General features: G+C 45.4%; 1 protein-coding gene across 1 annotated transcript in view; it reads right to left on the bottom strand.

Moving 5' to 3' along the window:
- Positions 1 to 2,691: 2,691 nt before the first annotated feature.
- The window catches only part of LOC141271953 (uncharacterized), an 80,781-nt gene continuing 55,999 nt past the window's right edge, over positions 2,692 to 27,473 (bottom strand). Inside the window, exons 2-5 of the mRNA XM_073682203.1 lie at positions 5,947 to 6,070; positions 5,638 to 5,817; positions 5,428 to 5,551; positions 2,692 to 4,093 (exon numbers count right to left, since the gene is read on the bottom strand). Coding sequence (XP_073538304.1) covers positions 2,829 to 4,093; positions 5,428 to 5,551; positions 5,638 to 5,817; positions 5,947 to 6,024 — 1,647 coding nt within the window. The 5' untranslated portion in view covers positions 6,025 to 6,070 and the 3' untranslated portion in view covers positions 2,692 to 2,828. The remainder of the gene's footprint in view (positions 4,094 to 5,427; positions 5,552 to 5,637; positions 5,818 to 5,946; positions 6,071 to 27,473) is intronic.

A 27,473-nucleotide genomic window follows, 5' to 3' on the forward strand; every position in this document is an offset into this window, starting at 1 on the left:
GCCTGGAAAAGAGAAGGTTGAGGGGGGACATAATAAATGTGTACAAATATGTTAGGGGACAGTATAGAGACCTTGCCCGGGATTTGTTCAAAAGGAGGGATATTACGGTAACAAGAGGGCACTCACTAAGACTGGAAGAGAAAAGGTTTCAGCACCAGCATAGGAAGGGGTTCTTTACGGTAAGAGCAGTGAGAATATGGAATTCACTGAGTGAGGAGACGGTAATGTCGGATTCACTAAACCAGTTCAAGCGGGGACTGGATGCTTTTCTAGATGCCAGGCAGATTTCTGCATATACTTAAAAATAGAATAAAATAGTAGGTTGATACAGGGATTTATTCTGACTGCTGGTTTCAGAGTCGGGAGGGAATTTTTCCTCAGGTGAAGATTGGCTAAATCATTTGGGGTTTTTGCCCTCCTCTGGATCAACTTTAGCAATTACAGAACTAACAGGTCGAACTTGATGGACGCAAGTCTTTATTCGGCTTTACTAACTATGTAACTATGTAACTATGAAAAGAAGAAACTGCTCTGTGAAGGTGACTACACAGGAAGTGGGAAAATCACCGCCAGGAGCGGTTCTTTAACTTCATTGAGCCAAGAGAAACCAGCACATGGCAGAACAAGCAGGTAGTTAGTAACCACCTACTGATATATGTGTAGCTCCATAGAGGAAAAAAAGGTTGTTGAAGGCTATGTGCACGAATTGTGCTTTTTTTACCAACCAGCCACAAAATTGGTCTACAAAGGGAGCCCCCTTATAAACCATTTGCCAATTATGAAAATACATACATAAATTTCAATTTATTTCAGTACTGAAAGATCATAGACTTTTCCCATTCTGATAAAAATATCAGGGTCAACCTTGGTCACCATCCCTTGTACTTAAACCTGTAATTGTTGGTACCATAATGGGTGATGGGTGTATAACACAGTTCACCACTGTAGTATATGAAGTAAGCTCAGCTCCTGAGCCTGCTATATACAACTAGGGCTCAAATCCACAATATACAGTGAGTACGGAGAGTATTCAGACCCCTTTAAATTTTTCACTCTTTGTTTCATTGCAGCCATTTGGTAAATTCTAAAAAGATCATTTTGTTTTCTCATTAAAATACACTCTGCACCCCACCTTGACTGAAAAAAAACTGAAATGTAGAAATGTTTGCAAATTTATTAAAAAAGAAAAACTAAAATATCACATGGTCATAAGTATTCAGACCCTTTGCTCAGTATTGAGTAGAAGCACCCTTTGAGCTAGTACAACCTTGAGTCTTCTTGGGAATGATGCAACAAGTTTTTCACACCTGGATTTGGGGATCCTCTGCCATTCTTCCTTGCATGCACGTTGGTGGACAGCCGTTTTCAGGTCTCTCCAGAGATGCTCAATTGGGTTTAGGTCAGGGCTCTGGCTGGGCCGGTCAAGAATGATCACAGAGTTGTTCTGAAGCCACTCCTTTGTTATTTTAGCTGTGTGCTTAGAGTCATTGTCTTGTTGGAAGGTGAACCTTCGGCCAAGTCTGAGGTCCAGAGCTCTCTGGAAGAGGTTTTCATCCAGGATATCTCTGTACTTTGTAACATTCATGTTTCCTTCAATTGCAACCAGTCGTCCTGTCCCTGCAGCTGAAAAAACACCCCCATAGCATGATGCTTCCACCACCATGTTTCACTGTTGGGATTGTATTGGGCAGGTGATGAGCAATGCCTGGTTTTCTCCACACATATAGCTTAGAATTATCACCAAAAAGTTCAAAGTTCTATCTTTGTCTCATCATACCAGAGAATCTTATTTCTCATAGTCTGGGAGTCCTTCATATGTTTTTGCGGGTCTTTAAATGTCTTGCACTGAGGAGAGGCTTCTGTCGGGCCACTCTGCCATAAAGGTCCAACTGGTGGATGGCTGCAGTGATAGTTGACTTTGTGGAACTTTCTCCCATCTCCCTACTGCATCTCTGGAGCTTAGCCACAGTGATCTTGGGGTTCATCTTTACCTCTCTCACCAAGGCTCTTCTTCCACAATTGCTCAGTTTGGCTGGATGGCCTGGTCTAGGAAGACTTCTGGTGGTCCCAAACTTCTTCCATTTAAGGATTATGGAGGCCACTGTGCTCTTAGAAACCTTGAGTAATGCAGAAATTCTTTTGTAACCTTGGCCAGATCTGTGCCTTGCAACAATTCTGTCTCGGAGCTCCTTGGGCAGTTCCCTTGAGCTCATGATTCTTATTTGGTCTGACATGCACTGTGAGCTGTGAGGTCTTATACAGACAGGACTTGATTTGGAAAGGCACACACCTATCAGTTTAATTAAATACAACTGGACTCCAATGAAAGAGTAGAACCATCTCAAGGAGGATCATAAGGAAATGGACAGCATGTGACTTAAATATGAGTGTCTGAGCAAAGGATCTGAATACTTATGACCATATGATATTTCAGTTTTTCTTTTTTAATAAATTTGCAAAAATTTCTACATTTCAGTTTTTTTTTCAGTCAAGATGGGGTGCAGAGTGTATTTTAATGAGAAAAAAAATTACAAAATGGCTGCAATGAAACAAAGAGTGAAAAATGTAAAGGTCTGAATACTTTCTGTACCCACTGTATAAAAGGCAAATCTCAACAGCATGATGTACCCAAATGCCCAAAACATTTTTTCACATTTAATTATGAATATGGCTTTGCACATGTGTCAATGGTTGTGGGTCAACAAAACTAGTCCGATTTAAACATTTTCTTTATTCTGAACATAAAAATTACTTCTCCTTGTTAGTTTTCTCTGATGCATATTGAGATTCATTTTAGCATTAGAATTTTTTCCACATTCAACACATCATCATGTCTTTTCCCCTTTGTGACCTCTCTGATGTCTAACAAGATGTGATTTCTGATTAAAACACTTCCCACATTCTGAACATGAATACGGCTTTGCCCCTGTGTGACTTCTCTGATGTGTAACAAGATGTGATTTCTGGTTAAAACATTTCCCACATTCTGCACATAAAAATGGTTTCTCCCCTGTGTGAATTCTTTGATGGGCAACAAGATGTAATTTAGCATTATAACTTTTCCCACATTCATAACATGAATATGGCTTCTCTCCTGTGTGAATTTTCTGATGTCTAATGAGATGTGCTTTGTGGCTAAAATATTTCTCACATTCAGAACATGAATATGGCTTCTCGCCAGTGTGAATTCTTCGATGTATAATAAGATCTGTTCTGTGATTAAAACATTTTCCACATTCAGAACATGAATATGGCTTCTCCCCTGTGTGAATTCTGAGATGTGTAACAAGATATGATTTCCGGTTAAAACATTTCCCACATTCTGAACATAAAAATGGCTTCTCCCCGGTGTGAATTCTCTGATGGGTAGTAAGATCGGATTTTCGATTATAACATTTTTGACATTCAGAACATGAATATGGCTTCTCTCCTGTGTGAATTCTCTGATGTGCTTCAAGACCTGATTTATGGAGAAAACATTTCCCACATTCTGAACATAAAAATGGCTTCTCCCCGGTGTGAATTTTCTGATGGGTAGCAAGATCTGATTTCTGATTATAACATTTCTGACATTCAGAACATTCATACGGTTTCTCTCCTGCATGAATTTTCTGATGCGCTTCAAGATCTGAATTCTGGTTAAAACCTTTCCCACACTCTGAACATGAAAATGGCTTCTGACATGTGTGACGTTTCTCATGTTCAACAAGATGTGATTTCTTTTTAAAACATCTCCCACATTTAATACATAAAAATGGTTTCTCCCCTGTGTGAGTTTTTTGATGGTAAATAAGATTTGGTTTCCGAGTGTAACATTTCCCACATTCTGAACATGAATAGGACTCCTTCCCCTTGTGAGATCTTTGATGTTCAACATTTCTTCTGTTATTTTTATTTTTCTTAACATTCTGTGTTGAATCAGAAGGTAGGAGTTGTTGAAAATCAGAAGATGATCGATCTTTCCTTGGATAGGATGAAGTCATATCTGGAGTAATGACTTGCTCTTTACATGTTTCTTGTGTGAGCCCACGATCATCCAGTTTAAAATTAGAAGACCTCACATGTCCTTTTGAACGATTGATACAGTCACCTGCTAAAAGTAAAATGAAGGTTTTTTTTCACTTTAAAATAATAACCATAGTGTGATATGGATATTTTGTAACATCTCTATATAAAAACGTTCATACAAATTGCAAGGCATATAGCAGAATTTAATTTACCGATTAAAGTTGTCATACACTTTAGAGAACTGTAAGCCTGTACTGACCTCTCCCAATACATGCTTCATTTCAGCCAAAGTGCATGTGTTTTGAATGGGGATGAGGGAGGATGTTACTCTCAAACACTTCTGGCATTACTCAACCTCCCATAAGAACAAAAAATAACAAGAAAATTAAAATTTTATAGGCCCGATTCTTCTTTTTTTTTCCAACATCTTTTCTGGAAAATTTGAGTCGTCCAACCTAAATCTATGGATTTGGCATATATTACTCTAATTTGTATAACATCCTTACAACATTGGTGGTAAAAGTCTTCCTCAGATCAAGGGCCAGTAATCATAATTATCATAATAATGTACCTAACTGTTTTATCGCAAATTTCCTCTTCTGAATTTTTCTCTCTTGATTCATTGAGTTTAGGAGAATAATGCATCTGCAGATTTATATCTGGCCTTCAGAAATGTGAACATGTTGATAGTATTTTCTAGAATATGTTTTTATTTCTCAGTTTCTGGGTTGAATTATTGTACCTGACCTATTCCATTAAAAAAGGGGAAGATATTCATTGCTGATAGGCTGGGGATTGGAAAGAATTTTACTGTTATTTTATTTTTATTGTACTTTACTTCACCTCACTATAGTGGTTAGTGGCTGTTAAATTTTGATAGACAGATTCCTACCTGCCCATTTTTTTTGAATCTTCAAATGATGTAAACATCACAAACCTTAAGAAAATTGTCAACTACTTATACTCCACGCTTGGCCCCGATAGAATAAAAAAACATATTCTCACCTCCCGTGCCAGTGCACTTAAAGTGGTGTCGGAATTTGTGGTCCCAGAGCTCCCGTGCAATTCTTGTGACACGCGAGCCTGGTGCCCAATCAATGCTGGTGTCCCTGTCTCCGCCTTCGGACAAATTGAACATAAATAGGAAGTCACAGATCAACTGCAGCCCGGACTTCCTCTTCATGTTCAATTCGATTCTCTGTAAGCCACTACAATCCAACATTGGACTGGGTTGGAACAATAGTCCTCCAACCAACTTCTGGGGTCAGTACATGAGTAGAGTCAAAACCTAAAGTCAACCCCGTATGAAACCCTTGTATATAAAGTAGTGTGTCAAATATTCTGGAGTTGGTTTGGATATGGGTTGTTTGCAAAAAAAGAGAATATTTAAAAAGAAATGAATTTAGTACTATCTATTACCTGGTGATATGAGGGTCTGGGTAACCTCCATCATGACATCCTTGTACAGATCTTTGTGTCCTTCTAAATACTCCCGCTCCTCCATGGAGAAATAGACGGCAACATCCTGATACCTCATAGGAACCTGACACATACAATGATACTGTCATTACCGAGATCCATAATACATAGCGTTAGTGTATTATGTCCCAGCATTCCCAGAAGTGTCACCTCTCCAGTCAGCAGCTCAATCATCTTGTAAGTGAGTTCCAGGATCTTCTTGTCATTGATGTCCTCAAGTATCAGGGGGTGAATTGGAGGCCTGGTGATGGGGAAGACCCCTGAGCCCAATCCTTCAGATACAGGGGCCTGACAGAGCTCACTAGAAGTCTTCTTCACTACTGTGTAATCCTGGTTATGGAGAGACACATTAATAAATCTTACTACAGAGATTTTCAGAGTCCTCACCTCTTCGATTCTGTCCATCTGTTATTCCTATAGATAAGAATGATGTAATGTGACGTCATCAGTATCTCTCACCTCTCCGGTGAGCTGGGAGAGGATCTCTAGGGTGAGGTGTAATATCTTCTCAGCCATCTTGTCCTTGTCCATATCCATCCTTCAAAGGTCAATCTCCACTGAGATGATCTGATATTGTAAGGCCCTGGATGTGGAAAAGATGAGCCAATGTAACATCATTAAGATCCCATGTGATAATAGCCCCACAAAATGGGATTCGAGCATATGCGCCGAGACCTTTATTAGTGCCGACAGAGTGAATGTGTGTTCTGTTGTGTATAATTTTCAGGCGTGTACACCTAATGGAGATGGACACCCAGACATAGTCTACTACATCTGAGTTTCCACCTCCAGTAGGCATATATGCCCAAAAATGATGCACATCAGAGCGCAGGTTGACTCTGTTGGCACCAATGTAGTATATGGCCCCATTGGTGCATATTCTCGTATCCCGTTTTGTGGGGGGTTCGGACGGAAGTCCCGATGGGACCAATGAACAGGTGCCAATACACAGAGTGAAAGCACCATAAGCATATTCAATGAAGGGAGAAGATCTAGCTGCCGAGGTATATAAAAATAAAACCGTATTTACTTTATTTGTAGTCCATTAAAATGCAAAAAAGGTGTACAAACTTGGCAAAAAGTTTTGTGTGAGACCCTCTGTAAACCTAACGTGTTTTGAACAATTTGAACAATGCAATTTTGATGAACAATTGAGTCTGGTTTGCCTCATGGTTCTCAATTATTATGAGAACCCCACACATGATGATCAGTCTCTTACATATATTTCTACCCTACAAAAACTAAAACAAACAGTCTCAATGGATGGTTTTCAGGAAAATATAGAAAAAGACCCTATAATGGTTCAAGAATTGTCCAAAACTGATATTAAAGCCAACCTTACCAAGTTGGAATATCAAGCTCTTAATCCGCTACAATCTAGATCAGACCTAATTATCAAAATGTCCGATAAGGGTGGATCAGTAGTGGTAAAAAAAAGGCAGTAGATTATGTGTCTTTACAGAAAAAAATGGTTACTGTTTTAATATTTATATTCCCTTACCGAGTGAGCGCATTGGACCATACCAAAAAAAATTAAAATATGTCATCCAGGAAGGTTTTACAATGAGAATTCTGTCCAAAAAAGAAGAGGAATATATATTGGTAACCAACCCTATTATTCCAGTTTTGTGATTAGCTTAAAACACACAAAACAGGTTGTCCTCATCCAAAGCACCCTATAGCATCAGGGATTGGATCTATGATTGAACGCCTAGGTCAATGACTGGATTCAGCCTTACAGCTCTTGGTCCGATGTACACAAGACTATTTTTAGGATACACTTGATTGATTTTACTCACTTATATAGCGCCATTAATTCCACAGCGCTTTACAGACATCATCATCACTGTCCCCATTAGGGCTCACAATCTAAATTCCCTATCAGTATGTCTTTGAAGTGTGGGAGGAAACCCATGCATATACAGGGAGAACATACAAACTCCTTGAGATGTTGTCCTTGGTGGGATTTGAACCCAGGACCTCAGCACTGCAAGGCTGCAGTGAGTCACCACTGATGTGTTAAATTCACTACAAAATATTAAATGATCTAATAAGTGGTCATAGAGGAGCTGTTGTTTCGCTCTATACAAATAATGCCCATAAAATAGCATTATTGGTCATTGATCACTATCTCAGCAAAAACAGTTCATACACATCAGAATTATAGGAATTTATCAAAGTAGTTTTGTTTTTCCTCCCAACACATAATTATTTTCTAATGGGAAATTTGTTTTGCAGAACAGTGACGCCTCAATGAGTACCAAATTTTTCCAATCTGTCGCCAATTTGGTTATGGCGTGATGGGATGAACGATTTATTTTCAATGAGAACAATCCCTTCTGTGGTTCTATCAAATAGTATGGCACATACAAGGACGTTCTCCTCTTCTTATGGAGTGGACATGTGTCTGCCATACCATTTTTCCTATCATACCTGAACACTAACGCTCAAAACCTTGGCTTCACTAATAATTGCCATCAACACACCATAACTTTCCTTGATGTGGAACTTCAGGGTCATCATGACCTACCGATTGCTAGCAGAAACTCTAGGAAGCCCACACCTGGAAACACTATTCTTCATGTACAGTTTTTACTCACCACATACGATCAAAGCAATACTTGTGGGAAAGCGCTAGAGCTAAGAGAAATTGCAGTACTGAACACCATTTTACGCAAGAATCTGAATTAATATGTCATAGATTAAAACATACAGGCTATCCCCACTGGTCTTTACACGAGCATCTCATATCATCAATAGTGTTGAGCGATACCTTCCGATATCAGGAAATATCGTATCGGATTGGATCGGGCCGATACCCAAAAAGTATCGGATATCGCCGATTCCGATACCGGAAACCAATGCAAGTCAATGGGACACAAATATCGGAATGAAAATAAACCCTTTCTTTCCTTGTAGGTTAATTCTACATGAAGGAAAACAACTAAGAATAATGTAGAATGACATGAAAAGCCGGCAATTCATCAGCGGCATTCACCGGTACCCGACAATTTACAACAGAAAGAATAGAGCTTCACACATAGATTAGATAGATAGAAACATGTCAGTCACATATATATGAAGTACAGTGACAGTGTTGCTTACTGTACTTGTCATTTAGTGTAAAGGATTTATTAAAAAAAATATTAGTGTTTTCGTGCACCGTCTCTTTAAAAAAGCCGGCCGGCAATTCAGCATCTGTACCCGACAATTTATAACAGACAGAATAGAGCTTCACACATAGATTAGATAGATAGAAACATGTCAGTCACATATATAAGAAGTACAGTGACAGTGTTGCTTACAGAACTTGTCATTTAGTGTAAAGGATTTATTTAAAAAAATAATAGTGTTTTCATGCACCGTCTCTTTAAGAAAGCCGGCCGGCAATTCAGCATCTGTACCCGACAATTTAGAATAGAAGGAATAGAGAATCACACATAGATTAGATAGATAGAAACATGTCAGTCACATATATATGAAGTACAGTGACAGTGTTGATTACTGTACTTGTCATTTAGTGTTAAAATAAAGGATTTATTTAAAAAAAAATTGGCGTGGGGTTCCCCTTAATTTTAGGCTCTAGCGGAGGTTAAGCAGACAGCTGGGGCAAATGTTTGAAGCCTGGGAAGGGGGTAATACCCACGGAGCTTCCCAGGCTACTAATATCAGCCCCCAGCTGAATACCTAGCCTTTACTAGCTATTAAAATGGGGGACCCCCCCAAAAAAATGACGTGGGGTCCCCCCTAATTTAATAGCTAGCAAAGGCTAGGCAGACAGCTGGGGGCTGATATTAATAGCCCAGGAAGGGAGCCATGAATATTGGCCCCCTCCCAGGCTAGAAACACCAGCCGTCAGCCGCCCCAGAAATGGCGCATCCATAGGATGCGCCAATTCTGGCACTTAGCCTCGCTCTTCCACGCTGCCCTGGTGCGGTGGCAGGGGGTAATAGGGTTGGGGTTGATGTCAGCTTATAATGCCAGCTGACATCAAGCCCAGGTTAGTAATGGAGAGGCGTCTATAAGACACCCCCATTACTAACCCCATAGTCAAAGTTAAAAGAAAACACAAACACCCAGAATAAAGTCCTTTAATTGAAATAAAGACACAATTCTTTATTGTTCTAAATTAAACCATACTTACCATCACGCCCATTCCAGCTGAAGCCAACGATCTCCTGCAATAAAAGAAAAATAATAAAGCAACCTCATCCTTACCTTTCGATGGTTCCCAGGACAGCTCCAGCTCTGCTACATCGAGATGACAGGCTGGACCGCAGCAGAAAGCTGCCATCCAGCCTGTCATCCCGCAGACACTGAGAAGGCAGGCATGCTTGCGCTCCTCAGTGTCTCTCTGTGACGTCATCCAGATGAGCCGAGTTCATGTCCAATGAACTCAGCTCACCTCATGCACGTCACTGACAGCGTGGGAAAATTCTCCTGCACTCAGCGCTTCAGCGTGAGAATTCTCCCACGCTGTCAGTGACATACATGAGGTGAGGTCATGTCCAATGAACTCAGCTCACCTCATGCACGTCACTGACAGCGTGGGAAAATTCTCACGCTGAAGTGCTGAGTGCAGGAGAATTTTCCCACGCTGTCAGTGACGTACATGAAGTGAGCGGAGTTCATTGGACATGACCTCGGCTCATCTGGATGCCGTCACAGCCAGACACTGAGGAGTGGAAGTATGCCTGCGCTTCTCAGTGTCTGCGGGATGACAGGATGGATGGCAGCGTTCTGCTGCGGTCCAGCCTGTCATCTCGATGTAGCAGAGCTGAAGCTGTCGTGGGAGCCATGGAAAGGTAAGGATGAGGTTGCTTTATTATTTTACTTTTATTGCAGGAGATCGTTGGCTTCAGCTGGAATGGGCGTGGTGGTAAGTATGGTTTAATTTAGAACAATAAAGAATTGTGTGTTTATTTCAATTAAAGGACTTTTTTCTGGGTGTTGTGTTTTTTTAAATACTTTACTAGAAATTCATGGTGGTCATGTCTAATATTGGCGTGACCCCATGAATTTTGGGCTTAGGGCCAGCTGATAATGCCAAGCTGGCCTTAACCCCTTTATTACCCAGTGAGCCACCGCACCAGGGCCCTGGATGAGTTGGGTACAGCGCCAGAAGATGGCGCTTCTATGAACGCGCCATTTTCTGGGGCGGCTGCGGACTGCAATTTGCAGCGGGGGTGGCCCAGAAAGCTTGGGTCTCCCTGCGCTGCGGATTCCAGCCCCCAGCTGCCTAGTTGTATCTGGCTGGGCACAAAAATAGGGCGAAGCCCCACGCATTTTTTTTTAAAATTATTTCATGAAATTCATGGAATAATTAAGAAAAAAAGGGCTTCCCTATATTGTTGTGTCCAACCAGGTACAAATAGGCAGCTGGTGGTTGGGGGCAGCCCATTCCTGCCTGCTGTACCTGGCTGGACACAAATATAGTGCGAAGCCCCACGTCAATTTTTTTTTAATTATTTCATGAAATAATTTTTTTAAAAAAGGGCTTCCCTATATTGTTGTGTCCGGCCAGGTACAAATAGGCAGCTGGTGGTTGGGGGCAGCCTGTTCCTGCCTGCTGTACCTGGCTGGACACAAATATAGGGCGAAGCCCCACGTCAATTTTTTTTAAAATAAGTCCTTTATTTTAACACTAAATGACATTTGAGGAGTTAATAAAGATGCAGTCCCTAAATTATTATTTATTTTTTAATTAATTTTTCCCAAAACTTTTGACGTGGGCTTCGCCATATTTTTGTATGCCAGCCAGGTACAGCATCCAGCTTCTATGAACGCGCCATTTTCCGGGGTGGCTGCGCACTGCAATTTTCAGCGGGGGGAGGGGGGGGGGCAGAAAGCTTGGGCCTCCCTGCGCTGCAGATTCCATCCCCCAGCTGCCTAGTTGTACCTGGCTGGACACAAAAATAGGGAGAAGCTTCACGTATTTTTTTTTTTTAAATTATTTCATGAAATTCATGAAATAATTAAGAAAAAAAGGGCTTCCCTATATTGTTGTGTCCAACCAGGTACAAATAGGCAGCTGGTGGTTGGGGGCAGCCCGTTCCTGCCTGCTGTACCTGGCTGGACACAAATATAGTGCGAAGCCCCACGTCAATTTTTTTTAAATCATTTCAGGAAATTCATGAAATAATTTAAAAAAATTGATGTGGGGCTTCGCCCTATATTTGTGTCCAGTCAGGTACAGCAGGCAGGAACGGGCTGCCCCCATCCACCAGCAGCCTATTTGTACCTAGCCGGACACAACAATATAGGGAAGCCCTTTTTTTCTTAATTATTCCATGAATTTCATGAAATAATTAAAAAAAAATTGACGTGGGGCTTCGCACTATATTTGTGTCCAGCCAGGTACAGCAGGCAGGAACGGGCTGCCCCCAACCACCAGCTGCCTATTTGTACCTGGTTGGACACAACAATATAGGGAAGCCCTTTTTTTCTGAATTATTCCATGAATTTCATGAATTTAAAAAAAAAAAAACGTGGAGCTTCGCCCTATTTTTGTGTCCAGCCAGGTACAACTAGGCAGCTGGGGGCTGGAATCTGCAGCGCAGGGAGGCCCAAGCTTTCTGGGCCCCACCCGCTGCAAATTGCAGTCCGCAGCTGCCCCGGAAAATGGCGCGTTCATAGAAGCGCCATCTTCTGGCGCTGTACCCAACTCATCCAGGGCCCTGATGCGGTGGCTCACTGGGTAATAAAGGGGTTAAGGCCAGCTTGGCATTATCAGCTGGCCCTAAGCCCGAAATTCATGGGGTCACGCCAATATTAGACATGACCACCATGAATTTCTAGTAAAGTATTTAAAAAAAACACAAACACCCAGAAAAAAGTCCTTTAATTGAAATAAACACACAATTCTTTATTGTTCTAAATTAAACCATACTTACCATCACGCCCATTCCAGCTGAAGCCAACGATCTCCTGCAATAAAAGAAAAATAATAAAGCAACCTCATCCTTACCTTTCCATGGCTCCCACGACGGCTCCAGCTCTGCTACATCGAGATGACAGGCTGGACCGCAGCAGAACGCTGCCATCCAGCCTGTCATCCCGCAGACACTGAGAAGCGCAGGCATACTTCCACTCCTCAGTGTCTGGCTGTGACGGCATCCAGATGAGCCGACAATGAACTCGGCTCACCTCATGTACGTCACTGACAGCGTGGGAGAATTCTCCTGCACTCAGCGCTTCAGCGTGAGAATTTTCCCACGCTGTCAGTGACGTGCATGAGGTGAGGTCATGTCCCATGAACTCGGCGCACCTCATGCACGTCACTGACAGCGTGGGAGAATTCTCACGCTGAAGCGCTGAGTGCAGGAGAATTTTCCCACGCTGTCAGTGACGTGCATGAGGTGAGCTGAGTTCATTGGACATGACCTCGGCTCATCTGGATGACGTCACAGAAAGACACTGAGGAGCGCAAGCATGCCTGCGCTTCTCAGTGTCCGCGGGATGACAGGCTGGATGGCAGCGTTCTGCTGCGGTCCAGCCTGTCATCTCGATGTAGCAGAGCTGAAGCTGTCCTGGGAACCATGGAAAGGTAAGGATGAGGTTGCTTTATTATTTTACTTTTATTGCAGGAGATCGTTGGCTTCAGCTGGAATGGGTGTGGCGGTAAGTATGGTTTAATTTAGAACAATAAAGAATTGTGTCTTTATTTCAATTAAAGGACTTTTTTCTGGGTGTTTGTGTTTTTTTTAAATACTTTACTAGAAATTCATGGCGGTCATGTCTAATATTGGCGTGACCCCATGAATTTCGGGCTTAGGGCCAGCTGATAATGCCAAGCTGGCCTTAACCCCTTTATTACCCAGTGAGCCACCGCACCAGGGCCCTGGATGAGTTGGGTACAGCGCCAGAAGATGGCGCTTCTATGAACGCGCCATTTTCCGGGGCGGCTGCGGACTGCAATTTGCAGCGGGTGGGACCCAGAAAGCTTGGGTCTCCCTGCGCTGCAGATTCCAGCCCCCAGCTGCCTAGTTGTACCTGGCTGGACACAAAAATAGGGCGAAGCGCCACACATTTTTTTTTTTAATTATTTCATGAAATTCATGGAATAATTAAGAAAAAAAGGGCTTCCCTATATTGTTGTGTCCGGCTAGGTACAAATAGGCAGCTGGTGGTTGGGGGCAGCCCGTTCCTGCCTGCTGTACCTGGCTGGACACAATTATAGGGCGAAGCCCCACATAATTTTTTTTTAATTATTTCATGAATTTCCTGAAATAATTAAAAAAAAATTGACGTGGGGCTTCACACTATATTTGTGTCCAGCCAGGTACAGCAGGCAGGAACGGGCTGCCCCCAACCACCAGCTGCCTATTTGTACCTAGCCGGACACAACAATATAGGGAAGCCCTTTTTTTCTTAATTATTCCATGAATTTCATGAAATAATTAAAAAAAAAAAAACGTGGAGCTTCTCCCTATTTTTGTGTCCAGCCAGGTACAACTAGGCAGCTGGGGGATGGAATCTGCAGCGCAGGGAGGCCCAAGCTTTTTGCCCTCCCCCCCCCCGCTGAAAATTGCAGTCCGCGGCCGCCCCGGAAAATGGCGCGTTCATAGAAGCTGGATGCTGTACCTGGCTGGCATACAAAAATATGGCGAAGCCCACGTCAAAAGTTTTGGGAAAAATTTATTAAAAAATAAATAATAATTTAGGGACTGCATCTTTATTAAGTCCTCAAATGTCATTTAGTGTTAAAATAAAGGATTTATTTAAAAAAAAAATGGCGTGGGATCCCCCATAATTTTAGTCTCTAGCGGAGGTTAAGCAGACGGCTGGGGCAGATGTTTGAAGCCTGGGAAGGGGGTAAAACCCACGGAGCTTCCCAGGCTACTAATATCAGCCCCCAGCTGAATACCTAGCCTTTACTAGCTATTAAAATGGGGGACCCCCCAAAAAAAAATGACGTGGGGTCCCCTCTATTTTAATAGCTAGCAAAGGCTAGGCAGACAGCTGGGGGCTGATATTAATAGCTCAGGAAGGGTGCCATGAATATTGGCCCCCTCCCAGGCTAGAAACACCAGCCGTCAGCCGCCCCAGAAATGGCGCATCCATAGGATGCGCCAATTCTGGCACTTAGCCTCGCTCTTCCACGCTGCCCTGGTGCGGTGGCAGGGGGTAATAGTGGTGGGGTTCATGTCAGCGCCAGCTGCCATGAAGCCCAGGTTAGTAATGATGGCCGTCTATATGACACCCCCATTACTAACCTACAAAGTGTTAAAAAGAAAAAACACACTACACCCAGAAAAAAATAATTTATTTGAAATAAAACACCATTTTATTTAATTCTTAGTTTACTAAAAAAAAATAGTTACCTGTCCACGTTCCTGCGCTGATCTCCCATGCACAGCTGTCACATCTGGAGATGGTGACAGCTGTGCATGGCTGCTGTAAGCTCACGCTGCCGGGAACACGTCCGCTCCCGGCAGCGGGAGCCACTGACTGAGGTCACCGGAGTGCATTCAGGCAGCGCAGCTCCGGAGACCTCCTTTACGGCAGTGCTGTACCGTGGGAATTTCTCACGATACAGCAGTGCCGTAAAGGAGCTAACCGGAGCAGCGCTGCCTGAACTCCGGTGAACCCTTACGGCCCCGTCATTCTAGCGGCGGCAGCGGTTCAGAGCGGTCACATTCTATGTGGCTGCTCTGAACTGGAGATCTTCGTGGGACACTCGTGGACTACTACGGAGGGGTAAGGATAAGGTTGTGGTTTATTATTTTATATTTTATTACAGGAGATCGATGGCTTCGGGGAATTAGGTGTCTTGGTGAGTATAGGTGTAGTTTTTTATTTTTTACTTTATTTTAGGTGGCGATCGGCGGGGACAGGTAATGTATGAACTAATTTCTTTTAGGTAACCACTGGCCACCAATGACATGTATCTAACATTTATTGGGGCACAGTAGGGCAATTTATATAGCAGGATCAGGCTGATGGGAACTACTGCTCCCATCGAGCTGATCCTGCTGGCAGGAGTGGACGGGGGACAGACATAGGCCGATGGGAGTAGTAGTGTCACATCGGCCTATGTCTGCCTGCACGCACACACACCCGCACACACACCCGCACACACACACCCCGCACACACACACACCCCGCGCACACACACACCCCGCACACACACACACACACCCCGCACACACACACACACCCCGCACACACACACACCCCGCACACACTAATCATGACGGGTCGGGAGGTGAGGCTGACCTGTGCGGCCGTGGGAAAGTTGATGTGAGTTCATGCAGTCAAGCATGAACTCACATGAACCCTCTGAGGGCACCGCGGCTAATTCAAATGAACAGCTGATCGGCATCACCTGATACCTCAGCTGTTCATTTGAAATAACCGGCGGGAAAGCGCAGCACAGAACGGGAAAGCCGGCGGTGAAGTCTTTTCACTGCCGGCTTCCCCGCCCGGGTCCTTCGCTCCTTGGTGCTGCGCTCCCCGCCCGGTCCTAATTTACGATCGGGATGGGAGGTGGCGAGGGGAGCGGAGGATCGGGGTGGGAGGCTGCGGGGAAGCAGTATGGGGCTGCGTGATTGTTTAAAAGCCGGCGGCTTTTTACCGCGCGCCGGCTTTTAAACAATCAGGAGAATTCTCCCACGCTGGGATGGCATTCTGATGACAAGCTGGATCGCAGCTGAGCGCTGCCATCCAGCTTGTCATCCTTCAGAGACACTGCAGAGCGCAGGCATTATGGGAACTTCCGATTCCGGTATTCGATATTATAAAAGTATCGGAATTAAGTATCGGAATTCCGATACAGTGAATATCGGCCGATACCCGATATTTCAGTATCGGAATGCTCAACACTAATCATCAATAATAAATCCAGATGGCATTTAATGAGCAAAACAGCAGATATGCAAAAATCCAAATAATGGAGAGGTAACAAGCTGCATGAACCCACCTTAGTTTTACCTTACAACTCATGTTTTAGGGACATTTCCACAATTGTCAATCGAAATCATCACATCCTAAAAGATGATGACACAATGGACACAATCCTCAAAGATGGCATTAGAATAATACCCGGAAAAGCAACAAATTTGGGAATGTTTTTATCAACTAGTTTGTATAACTCACATAGAAACACCAGCCGATCAAACATCTGGCTGTCAGTAAAGGGTTTCTATAGGTGTGGCCATTATACTTGTAAGACGTGTTCACATGCCAAAAAAATGCAATCTTTCTCCAAACATGATATTGCAATCATCAAAACACAATATATCTAATGCAGCCAAACACTTTATTTCGTCCTATAATAGAAACATATCTCATTTCATTGTTTATGCTATTAGACATATCACTTAATATATGCGTGGTGATCAGGAGCAATCTCTCCGAGATAGGGGCCCGTAAATCCCATAGACTTCCCTACAGGACTAAATTTAAGGAAGGAAATGTTGTATCATCATTAATTCTTACTGCACTGTTCTGCAGCCAAATTGGTTCATAGACGAAAGCAGTTGACTTATTTTGTGATGCCGAAAATTAATATGATGCTTAAATTTGCTGATTGGATCTAATTTTCAAGATTCAGAGGCGGTTGTAATTACTTATGACACCTTTCATGCAGGCTTATAGAAAAATTGCGTCTTTATTATTTCATTATCATTATTGCATTGTTAGTAGCAGTACATCATCTATTTAGTCTATTGAGCCTTCCGTATTCTATCATTTTAGGATGACCAATCCAAAAACACCAACTCAGCTCTGATGACATAATCCCAATTACAGTTGCATCACCTACCTTTATAAATGCTCTCTGTGTAAGGTATACAGTTTTAGGATTTATTAGCTTATTGACATGTTTCTATATGCGTTTTCAGATATGCCTCATTCTTGCTTTAACAAAGTGAATAGTTTTTGCTACATATGCGGAGAAGTCACTTTTGCGTTACAAAGGTGAAACTGGAGTATCATGGATAAGAAATGCTTACAACCTGTATTTTGGCTGCAGAATAGGAGATCAGGACAAGAGTTGGGCTCCACACATGCTGCAATAGATGAGCATCACATCTTACCCAGTGGTGTCTTGGGAAGAGGCAATCTATGCCTTTTACAATCCTAATCATCTGGAGAGAGCCAACGGATTACACTACCAACTGCTATCTCTTCATAATGCCCCCCATTAAGAAAGGAGTTTCAAGGAAGAAAAAGTGGACTTTACAGTATCCAAACATTCCATCTGCAATACACCCAAGTACCACCTACAGAAGAACTGCTGGTTCCAAAAGCACCAGAAACTGAAAATAGAATTAGTCTTACTGGTAATTCGGTTTCTAAGACCCTCCATGACAGCACACATGGAGGTTGCCTCCCCATCCTAATTAGGAACAGGAAACACAAGAGGTTAAATAGCCCCTCCCCTATACTATCCCCAGTGTTTTCAAAGGACCACACAAGAAGAAATGCTTCAAATAATATTTTATTAACACTAAGGAATTTTCCTCATAAATAAAGAAAGGGAGGAATTACCCGTGCTGTCGTGTGTTACGGATCCGGGTGGTGGAACCTCTGTGCTTTGATGCAAGGAGGAACCAGAGGGGCGTAACTAAGTGCCTACTCGGACCGACCCAGGTCACACGGCGGCTTAGTTGACTCCGTGAACCAAGGAGGGGCCGGGCAGGTGAACCAGGTGCCACTCTGGGACCGACCTTGTGTGAGAGCAGGTGACTCCCACGGGTCAGATGACAGGAGCTGACCGGTACAGCGGATGAGCACGGCAGGTAGGCTGGCAGGTGATAAGGGTAGACAAGCAGGCAGCTACGGCGGATAGCCAGACAGGTACTCCGAGTAAACGAGCAGTTGGGTATGGAAGGTAACTTGGCAGGTGCTCCAGGTAGGCAGGCTGGCGGGCACGGCAGGTTACTGGCAGGTGCTTCGGGTAGGCAGGCTGGCGGGCATGGCAGGTAACTGGCAGGCAGGACCGTTAGACAGACTGACGGGCAGGACCGTTAGACAGACTGACGGGCAGGACCGTTAGACAGACTGACGGGCAGGACTCTTAGACAAACTGGCGGGCAAGGAACCTGAGGGCTGAGGAGAGTGTTAGCACACAAACAACCTTGCACAGAAACCTCCATTTTGGAGGATGTGCTTAATATAGGGGCAGTCCTCCGGCCATTGGCTGGGGACTCTTTAGGATGGCGCGCAGCCCCTTTAAGAGGGAGGGAACGTGCTCTAAGCACAGTGCCGGGGGAGCTGCACGCAGTGCGCGCCTGAGCAGCAGGAAGACACCAGACCGGGACCGCGGCGGTGAGGGGAACGGCATCTCTGCCCGGCAGGAGGCAGAGACACCGATGCTACAGTACGCCCGCTCTTCTTTAAGCCCATGAGACATTTTTCTAGAGGATGAGGGGCATGAATGTTCTCGCTGGGCTCCCAAGACCTCTTCTCAGGGCCAAACCCCTTCCAATCCACAAGAGAGAAAGTCTTTCCTCTTACCCTCTTGGTGGCCAAAATGTTTTCCACCTCAAAGACGTCCTCAGCGGACACTGGAGCTGGGGTGGTACCTGGATCGTCAGAGAAAGAATTAAGAACAACCGGTTTGAGGAGAGACACATGAAAGGAGTTGGAAATCGGTAAGGAGGCCGGGAGTTTCAGCTTGTAAGCCACCGAATTAATTTGGTTCAGAACCTCGAACGGACCGATGAACCACAGACCCAACTTGTATGATGGTATCTTAAGACGAACATATTTGGAAGAAAGCCAGACCTTGTCTCCCGGATGGAATAGAGGCAGATCCAGACGTCTCTTATCAGCATGCTTCTTCATCCGCTCCGAGGACTGAAGAAGCGCAGATCTAGTGTCTTCCCGAATTGCAGAAAATTCGCTGACGAGAGACTCCGTGGCAGGATTGTCTACTGAAGATTAGACGGGAAACGGAATCCGAGGGTGTTGACCGTAGACCACAAAAAACTGAGTTTTAGCAAAAGACTCGCTCTCATGGTTGATATAGGAAAACTCGGCCCTGGGCAGGAGCTCAACCCAATCGCTATGGTGAGTGTTGACAAAGTGTCGAAGAAAACTAGTGAGGATTTGATTGATGCGTTCCACTTGGCCATTGGACTGAGGATGATAGGCTGAAGAAAAATCCAAGGAGACATCCAGCAGCTTGCACGTGGATCTCCAGAAGCGCGAAGTGAATTGAACTCCGCGATCCAAGACAATGTGGAGGGGTAGGCCGTGAAGACGGAAGATGTGATGGGTGAAGTCCTTAGCCAGCACCAGTGCAGAAGGAAGACCAGGTAGGGGAATGAAGTGGGCCATCTTAGAAAAGTGGTCAGCGACCACCCAAATGACAGTACAACCGGCAGAAACAGGGAGATCCGTGATGAAATCCATTGCAATATGTTGCCACGGAGCGGAAGGCATGGGAAGAGGAAGAAGACAGCCGGCTGGGAGGTGCCTAGGTATCTTGTTACGGGCACAAGAGGAACAAGCCGCGACAAATTCCGCAACATCCTTGTGCAGGGTGGGCCACCAATAATGTCGGGCAATGAGCAGAAATGTCTTCCTATGGACGGCGTGACCAGCCAGTTTGGACGAACGACCCCACAGTAAAACCTTCTTCCAATCCTGAACCGTTACAAAGGTCTTACCGGGAGGTAGATGAGACAGGTGAACCGGAGCAACAGTCATTATTTTGGAGGGGTCAATGATATGTAGAGGCTCCTCCTCCTGGTCGGTAGACAAAAATGAACGGGATAGTGCGTCGGCTTTAATGTTCTTGTCTGTCGGGCAGTAGTGAAGAGTAAAGCAGAATCGAGCGAAGAATAGTGACCATCTAGCCTGACGCGAGTTTAGTCTTTGGGCATTCTGCAAATAAGTGAGGTTTTTATGGTCAGTGTAGATGACCACCGGGTGCAGAGCCCCTTCCAGCAAGTAGCGCCACTCCTCCAGTGCTAAATTTGATGGCCAGCAGCTATCGATCTTCTATGGAGTAGTTGCGCTCGGACGAGAAGAGCTTGAAGAAGAAGCTGCAGGTTACCATTCTCCCGGACGAGGAGTTCTGGGTGAGCACCGCTCCGGCCCCGGAGGAGGAGGCATCAGCCTCCAGGAAGAACAGCTTGTTGAAATCCGGACGGTGTAGCACTGGAGCAGAGGACAAGGCTTGTTTTAGGGAGACAAAGGCTTTCTCCGCCTCGGAAGACCACTCCCTGGGATTTGCTTCTTTACGGGTGAGAGCAGAGATGGGAGCAGCCCGGGAGGAAAAATGAGGAATGAAGAGGCGGTAATAGTTTGCAAAACACAGAAAATCGATGAATCACCTTCAATCCCTCTGGTCGGGGCCACTTTAAGACGGCAGACACCTTCTCGGGATCCATCCGCAGACCGGTCTCAGAAATGATGTAACTAAGAAACAGCAAGGAGGTCTGCTCAAAGAGGCATTTCTTGTATTTAGCATACAGGCGATTCTTCCGAGGCCTCAGCAGAACCTGACGAACATCCCTCCGGTGTGAGGGCAGATCTGGGGAGAACACCAAGATGTCGTCTAGGTACACCACCACGCAGGAATACAGGAGATCTCGGAAGATGTCGTTAACTAGCTCTTGGAAGACAGCTGGAGCATTACAGAGACCGAAGGGCATCACGTGGTATTCGTAGTGACCGTCCCGGGTGTTGAATGCCGTCTTCCACTCGTCTCCCTGGCAAATCTGGACCAGACTGTACACCCCCCGAAGATCTTCTCGCCTTTTAGGCGGTCAATCAACTCCGAGATGAGAGGCAGGGGGTACTTATTTTTGATGGCAATCTGGTTTAGACCCCTATAGTCAATACAAGGACGAAGCGAGCCGTCTTTCTTCTTGACGAAGAAGAATCCTGCTCCAGCCGGAGAGGTGGATTTCCGGATAAATCCCTTAGCAAGATTCTCCTCAATGTACTCAGACATAACACGGGTCTCAGCCAACGACAAGGGGTAAATTCGCCCACGAGGAGGTGAAGCACCAGGTGTTAGATCGATGGGGCAATCATACAGCCTATGAGGTGGTAGTGTCTCAGCCTCCTTTTTGTCAAAGACATCCACATAGGACCAGTAGTGTGCCGGCAGACCAGGTAGGTTAGCTGGCATAGACGGGGGTCGAGCAGGACGAACCGGAACCAGACAAGATTCATGGCATTCCTGACCCCAACGGAGCACTTGACCAGATCTCCAATTCAGGACGGGCTCATGTCTCTGTAACCAGGGCAGACCAAGCAAGAGGGGATGAGAGACAACGGACAGCACATGAAAGAAGATCTTCTCCGAGTGCAGCATTCATACCTGAAGAGTTACAGGCTTAGTGACCAGAAAGAAGGTTTCTGGAAGAAGCTTCCCATCCACTGAGGAAACCGCCAAAGGTTCAGCCAGACATATGGTAGGAATCTGCTCCACAATGGACTGTTGAATGAGATTTCCTGCGGCTCGGGAATCCATAAAGGCAGTCTCGAAGAAGCGGGTCTCACCACTGGTGACAGAAATGGACAGAGTCAAGGACGGAGAGGAAGAACTCTTGCCTAGGATGACCTCACCGAGCGGTCCTAGACACTGGAGTTTCCCAGTCTCTCCGGGCAGGAACGGATCAGATGCTCTATACTGCCACAGTAGAAGCAACTCCCCTCGGCGTGGCGTGTCTCCGGGCGAGACTTGACCATCTAGGCTTGGTCGATTTGCATTGGCTCTGGAGAAGTCAGGTTGTGAGACATGCCTTTAGAAGGTTTGAGTGAGACGCGGAGGTCTTCTCTCTTGGGTCGTCTCCTTAGCACGTTTCAGAAAGCGGATGTCGATTTGGGTAGCTAAAGACACCAGGTCGATTTGGGTAGCTAAAGACACCAGGTCGTCCAGGGTGGGAGGTATGTCTTGGCCGGCTTGCTCATCCTTGATCCGTCCAGAAAGGCCCTCTCAAAAGGTGGACACCAGTGCCTCATTATTCCAGGCCAGTTCAGATGTGAGGGTGTGGAAACACATGGCATACCGTCCCACAGAAAGACTCACTTGATGGAGTCGGAGAAGTGAGGAGGCAGTAGAAGCTCTTCGTCCAGGTTCATCGAACACCTTCTGGAAATCCGCGAGGAAGGCCTGGAGATTGGACACCAGAGGATCCCTTCTCTCCCACAGAGGGTTAAGCCACGCCAACGACTCTCCGGTGTGGTGAGACATGATGAATGCCACCTTGGCCCGGTCGGAGATGAACTGGTGTGCCAGAAGTTCAAAGTGCAGCGTGCACTGATTTATGAAGCCCCGACATAGGACAGGGTCACCATCGAAACGTGGAGGCGCAGGTCCAAAGCTGGGTGCCACTGCGCCACAGGGTAGAGGTGCCACCAGGGTGGGTGCCGCTCGATTAGAGATGGACACAGTCAGAGTAGACAGCGTGTCCAGGTGGGAGTTGACTGTCCACAGATAGGACAGGATAGTCTCCGGTTGGGATCTCTGACGAGAGACCTCCTGGTACAAGTCAGAGAGTGAGGGAGCCTGGGAGCCACCGGATTCCATGGCCTGTGCAAACTGTTACGGATCCGGGTGGTGGAACCTCGGTGCTTTGATGTAAGGAGGGACCACAGGGGCGTAACTAAGTGCCTACTCGGACCGACCCAGATCACACGGCGGCTTAGTCGACTCCGTGAACCAAGGAGGGACCGGGCAGGTGAACCAGGTGCCACTCTGGGACCGACCTTGTGTGAGAGCAGGTGTTTCCCACGGGTCAGATGACAGGAGCTGACCGTTACAGCGGATGAGCACGGCAGGTCGGCTGGCGGGTGATCCGGGTAGACAAGCAGGCAGGTATGGCGGATAGCCAGACAGGTATTCCGGGTAAACGAGCAGGTGGGTATGGCAGGTAACTTGGCAGGTGCTCCAGGTAGGCAGGCTGGCGGGCACGGTGAGGGGAACGGCGTCTCTGCCCGGCAGGAGGCAGAGACGCCGATGCTACATCGTGGAGGGTCTTAGAAACCGAATTACCAGTAAGACTAATTCTATTTTCTCCAATCCCCTCCACGACAGTACACCTGGAGCAATACCAAAGAATGAATTTAGGGTGGGACAACAGCCAAACGCTAGGTCTTTATTTGACATTACATCCAATCTATAATGTTTAGTAAAGGTATGGACAGACGACCATGTAGCTGCTCTGCAAATCTGTTCAATGGATGCGCTAGCCTTTTCAGTCCAGGAGACAGACATAGCTCTGGTGGAATGAGCTTTCAAGCATTCTGGAGGAAGCAAATCTTGATTTTTGCATGCCTCACAAATCACTTTTTTAATCCAATTTCCAGGGTGTTTTTGGAGATTTTCTTCCCTTTGTTGGGGCCCCCATATTGTACAAATAGGTTCTAATCCTTTCTTCAGGTCTCAGTCTGATTTAAGTAGAAGATAATAGTCCTTCTAACATCCAGCGAGTGGAACTCCTCTTCCCTGCTATTTGATGGATTCTGACAAAAGGATGGAAGGATTATAGGATTAGACATATGAAATTCAGATGAGACTTTGGGAAGAAATGAAGGCTCCAACTGAAGGATGATTCTGTCTTCCAGAACTCGAAAGTAAGGCTCTCTGATGGAAAGTGCTTGAATCTCCCCCACTCTCCTAGCTGTAGTCAGTGCTACCAACAATGCTGCTTTCCATGACAGCTTGTCTATTTGAGATTAAGATATTGGCTCCAATCAGTGGAATTGTGGACCTTAAAGATTTCATCTTTAACCTGCTGTATTTTACATATTGGTTGAGATGTTTGAGATTGAGAATTATCCTGTAGGCACCTGATGCCTTTTTTAACAAGAATATTCGAGAATAGTGACCTTCTCCTCGTTCTCTGCCAGGAACTGGTGATATAACTTATGCATTTTGTAAATCCTGAAGACCTGATATTAGGACCTTCTGCAATCTCTAGGAAGACAAGGTTGTTATCTCTACTCTTCTTGGTGGGTAAACAGAGAGTCGATTTTGACTCCTGTTTCCACTATCTCCAGTATCTTACTGTCTGATGATATTAGTCGCCACTGTGGAAGGAAACTTGCAATCCTGTCTCCTAACTTCCTGGCGTCATTGTCTGTCTTGGCTTGAGTTTAGCAAAATATTATTCCCTCTTCCACCTTTGGGGTAAGTCCAGCAACCAGATTTTCCTTTGCCTCTATAGTGAAACGATTGCTGTTGCTGAGATGGAAGAAATTGCCTCTTCCTAAAGTTCTTTGGGACTTTTGGCTCTGGTAAAGATTTCTTCTTGTCCGATGCTTTTTCTAATAGCTCATCCATATATCCATACATATATTCTCCTTTAAATGGGATGGAACAAAGCTTTGATTTTGACACATTATCTCCGCTCCACATTTTCAGCCATAAAGCCCTTCTCGTGGAATTGGATAGTACTGCCAATCATGCTGCAATTCTAACAGACTCTGCTGAGGCATCCGCTAAGAATCCTGTGGCTTTCTGCAGTAGGGGGAAGAGATGCAAGAAGGTCCTCCCTAGGAGTACCTTTCCAAAGATGATCCTCTAATTGCTGTAACCAGAGGAACATGGATCGTGCTACACAAGTCGAGGGAATATTTGTCCTCAGGGAAGACGCAGATGTTTCCCATGTCTTCCTCAACAGGCTGTCCATCTTCCTCTCCATTGGATCCTTCAGTCGGGAAGAGTCTTCAAATGGAAGGGTTGTCTTTTTTGCCACCCTTGCAACCTGAACATCTACTTTCGGAATCTCTGACCATGCTTTAGTCATACTTTTATCTAGCGGGAATCTAATTTCTCCAGCAATATTTAACCTTTTTTCCGGAAACTCCCATTCATCCATGATGAAACTACGGATATTGTCGTGTACAGGGAACACTAGGTTTTTCTTTGACTTTAAGCCCCCAAACATCTCATCCTGGACTGTACAGGTTTTCTTTTCTTCCTCCACCTGCATAGTGTCCCTCACTTGCAATAACAACTCTTCCATATTCTCTGAAGAAAAATAGTACTTTTTGTCCTCTTCACTTTCCTGATTTGCACTCAGGTCACCTTGTTCAAATTCTTCCATAGAAATATTCTCCTCCGAGTCCGAAGTATCCCTGACTGAATACTTCCTCTTTTTTGCCAGGGAAGGACCTTCAGCCCTCGCATGCTGGAAGGACTGTGAGAAGGAAGCTAGTGAGGACTGTATTTCCTGCCGGACCATTCCCCTAACTTCTTCCATAAGGAACGGCTGTTCCTCTTTCACAATATTCTCCATACAGCTCTGGCACAGGGGTTTCTTATGGCCTGAGGTAAGCTTTTTTCCTACAAATGGCACATTTGTGTATTGTAGTATTTTCACCTACTTTCGAAGCAGGATCTTTGTCTCCCTAAAATTAAAAAGGGGAGATTTATTTAAAAACTATTTGGATCCTGCTCAAGAGAGTGGGGAATAACCTATCCCAGAAGTACTTACTGGGGCTGGGTTCACGCCGGGCTCTGCAGATGAAGGCTTTGAGACAACACCATCCATAGAAATAGACATTTTCTGTCCTACCTTATCAGTGTCTTCTCATCTGGGCCTTTTATAGAAGGAACCGAGATCCAGCGCCGACTCCCACCAATCAGGTGGGAGTTTTCCACCATTTTAGGGAAAAAATGCGGCTTTGATTTTGAATTTCCAGCCGCGGCCCCATGCGTTCCACTGTGGAATGCAACCGGAAGTGATATCGCCGGCCGAACACCGCATACTTCCGATGCGTCCTGCATGCGTGCCGGACGCTGCCATGACGGACGGAGGATCAAACCTACAGGCTGGGGAGCTACGGGAGGCCCCCAGCCCACTACCCACTCAGCTTACCAGAAGGCGCAGGAGAGTGAGGAGGTCCCACTTCGGAGGGAACGGGAGCTAACGGGGAGGAAGGTCAAAGGTGCTCGATCCTTGCAGTCCGGCTCAGGTAATCTAATAGGGCACTGCTCGCCGGCCACAGCCACCCTAGGAAACTTCTTCATCCCATAGGGACAGGAAAACATTGGGGATAGTATAGGGGAGGGGCTATTTAACTTTTTGTGTTTCCTCTCCCTAATTAGGATGGTTAGGCTACCTCCAGGTGTGCTGTCGTGGAGGGGATTGGAGAAATTACAGGTTTTACATTTCTCTAGATTGCTATGGATATAAAAAATAGACATTTCCATTCCCTCTAAATCTCCACTCCAAAGAGAAAGTGTCATCTGTCCCCAAACCAAAATTACCTCCCCTGTATACATGAGCACATCCAGCGTTATATTACTGTACATATACACATGGCAGAACTGGGGGAAGGGGCACTATCTCCGGGAATGGAGGGGTTAATGCCCCCTGTATACATGAGCACATCCAGCGTTATATTACTGTACATATACACATGGCAGAACTGGGGGAAGGGGGCACTATCTCCGGGAATGGAGGGGTTAATGTCCCCTGTATACATGAGCACATCCAGCGTTATATTACTGTACATATACACATGGCAGAACTGGGGGAAGGGGGCACTATCTCCGGGAATGGAGGGGTTAATGCCCCCTGTATACATGAGCACATCCAGCGTTATATTACTGTACATATACACATGGCAGAACTGGGGGAAGGGGGTCACTATCTCCAGGAATGGAGGGGTTAATGTCCCCTGTATACATGATCACATCCAGCGTTATATTACTGTACATATACACATGGCAGAACTGGGGGAAGGGGGTCACTATCTCCAGGAATGGAGGGTTTAATGTCCCCTGTATACATGAGCACATCCAGCGTTATATTACTGTACATATACACATGGCAGAACTGGGGGAAGGGGGGCACTATCTCCGGGATTGGAGGGGTTAATGCCCCCTGTGTACATGAGCACATCCAGCGTTATATTACTGTACATATACATATGGCAGAACTGGGGGAAGGGGGGCACTATCTCCGGGAATGGAGGGGTTAATGCCCCCTGTATACATGAGCACATCCAGCGTTATATTACTGTACATATACACATGGCAGAACTGGGGGAAGGGGCCACTATCTCCGGGA

The sequence above is a fragment of the Phyllobates terribilis genome, unplaced genomic scaffold (genome assembly GCF_046119375.1).
Source record: "Phyllobates terribilis strain yellow unplaced genomic scaffold, ASM4611937v1 Scaffold_5__5_contigs__length_657084704, whole genome shotgun sequence".
NCBI lineage: Eukaryota > Metazoa > Chordata > Amphibia > Anura > Dendrobatidae > Phyllobates > Phyllobates terribilis.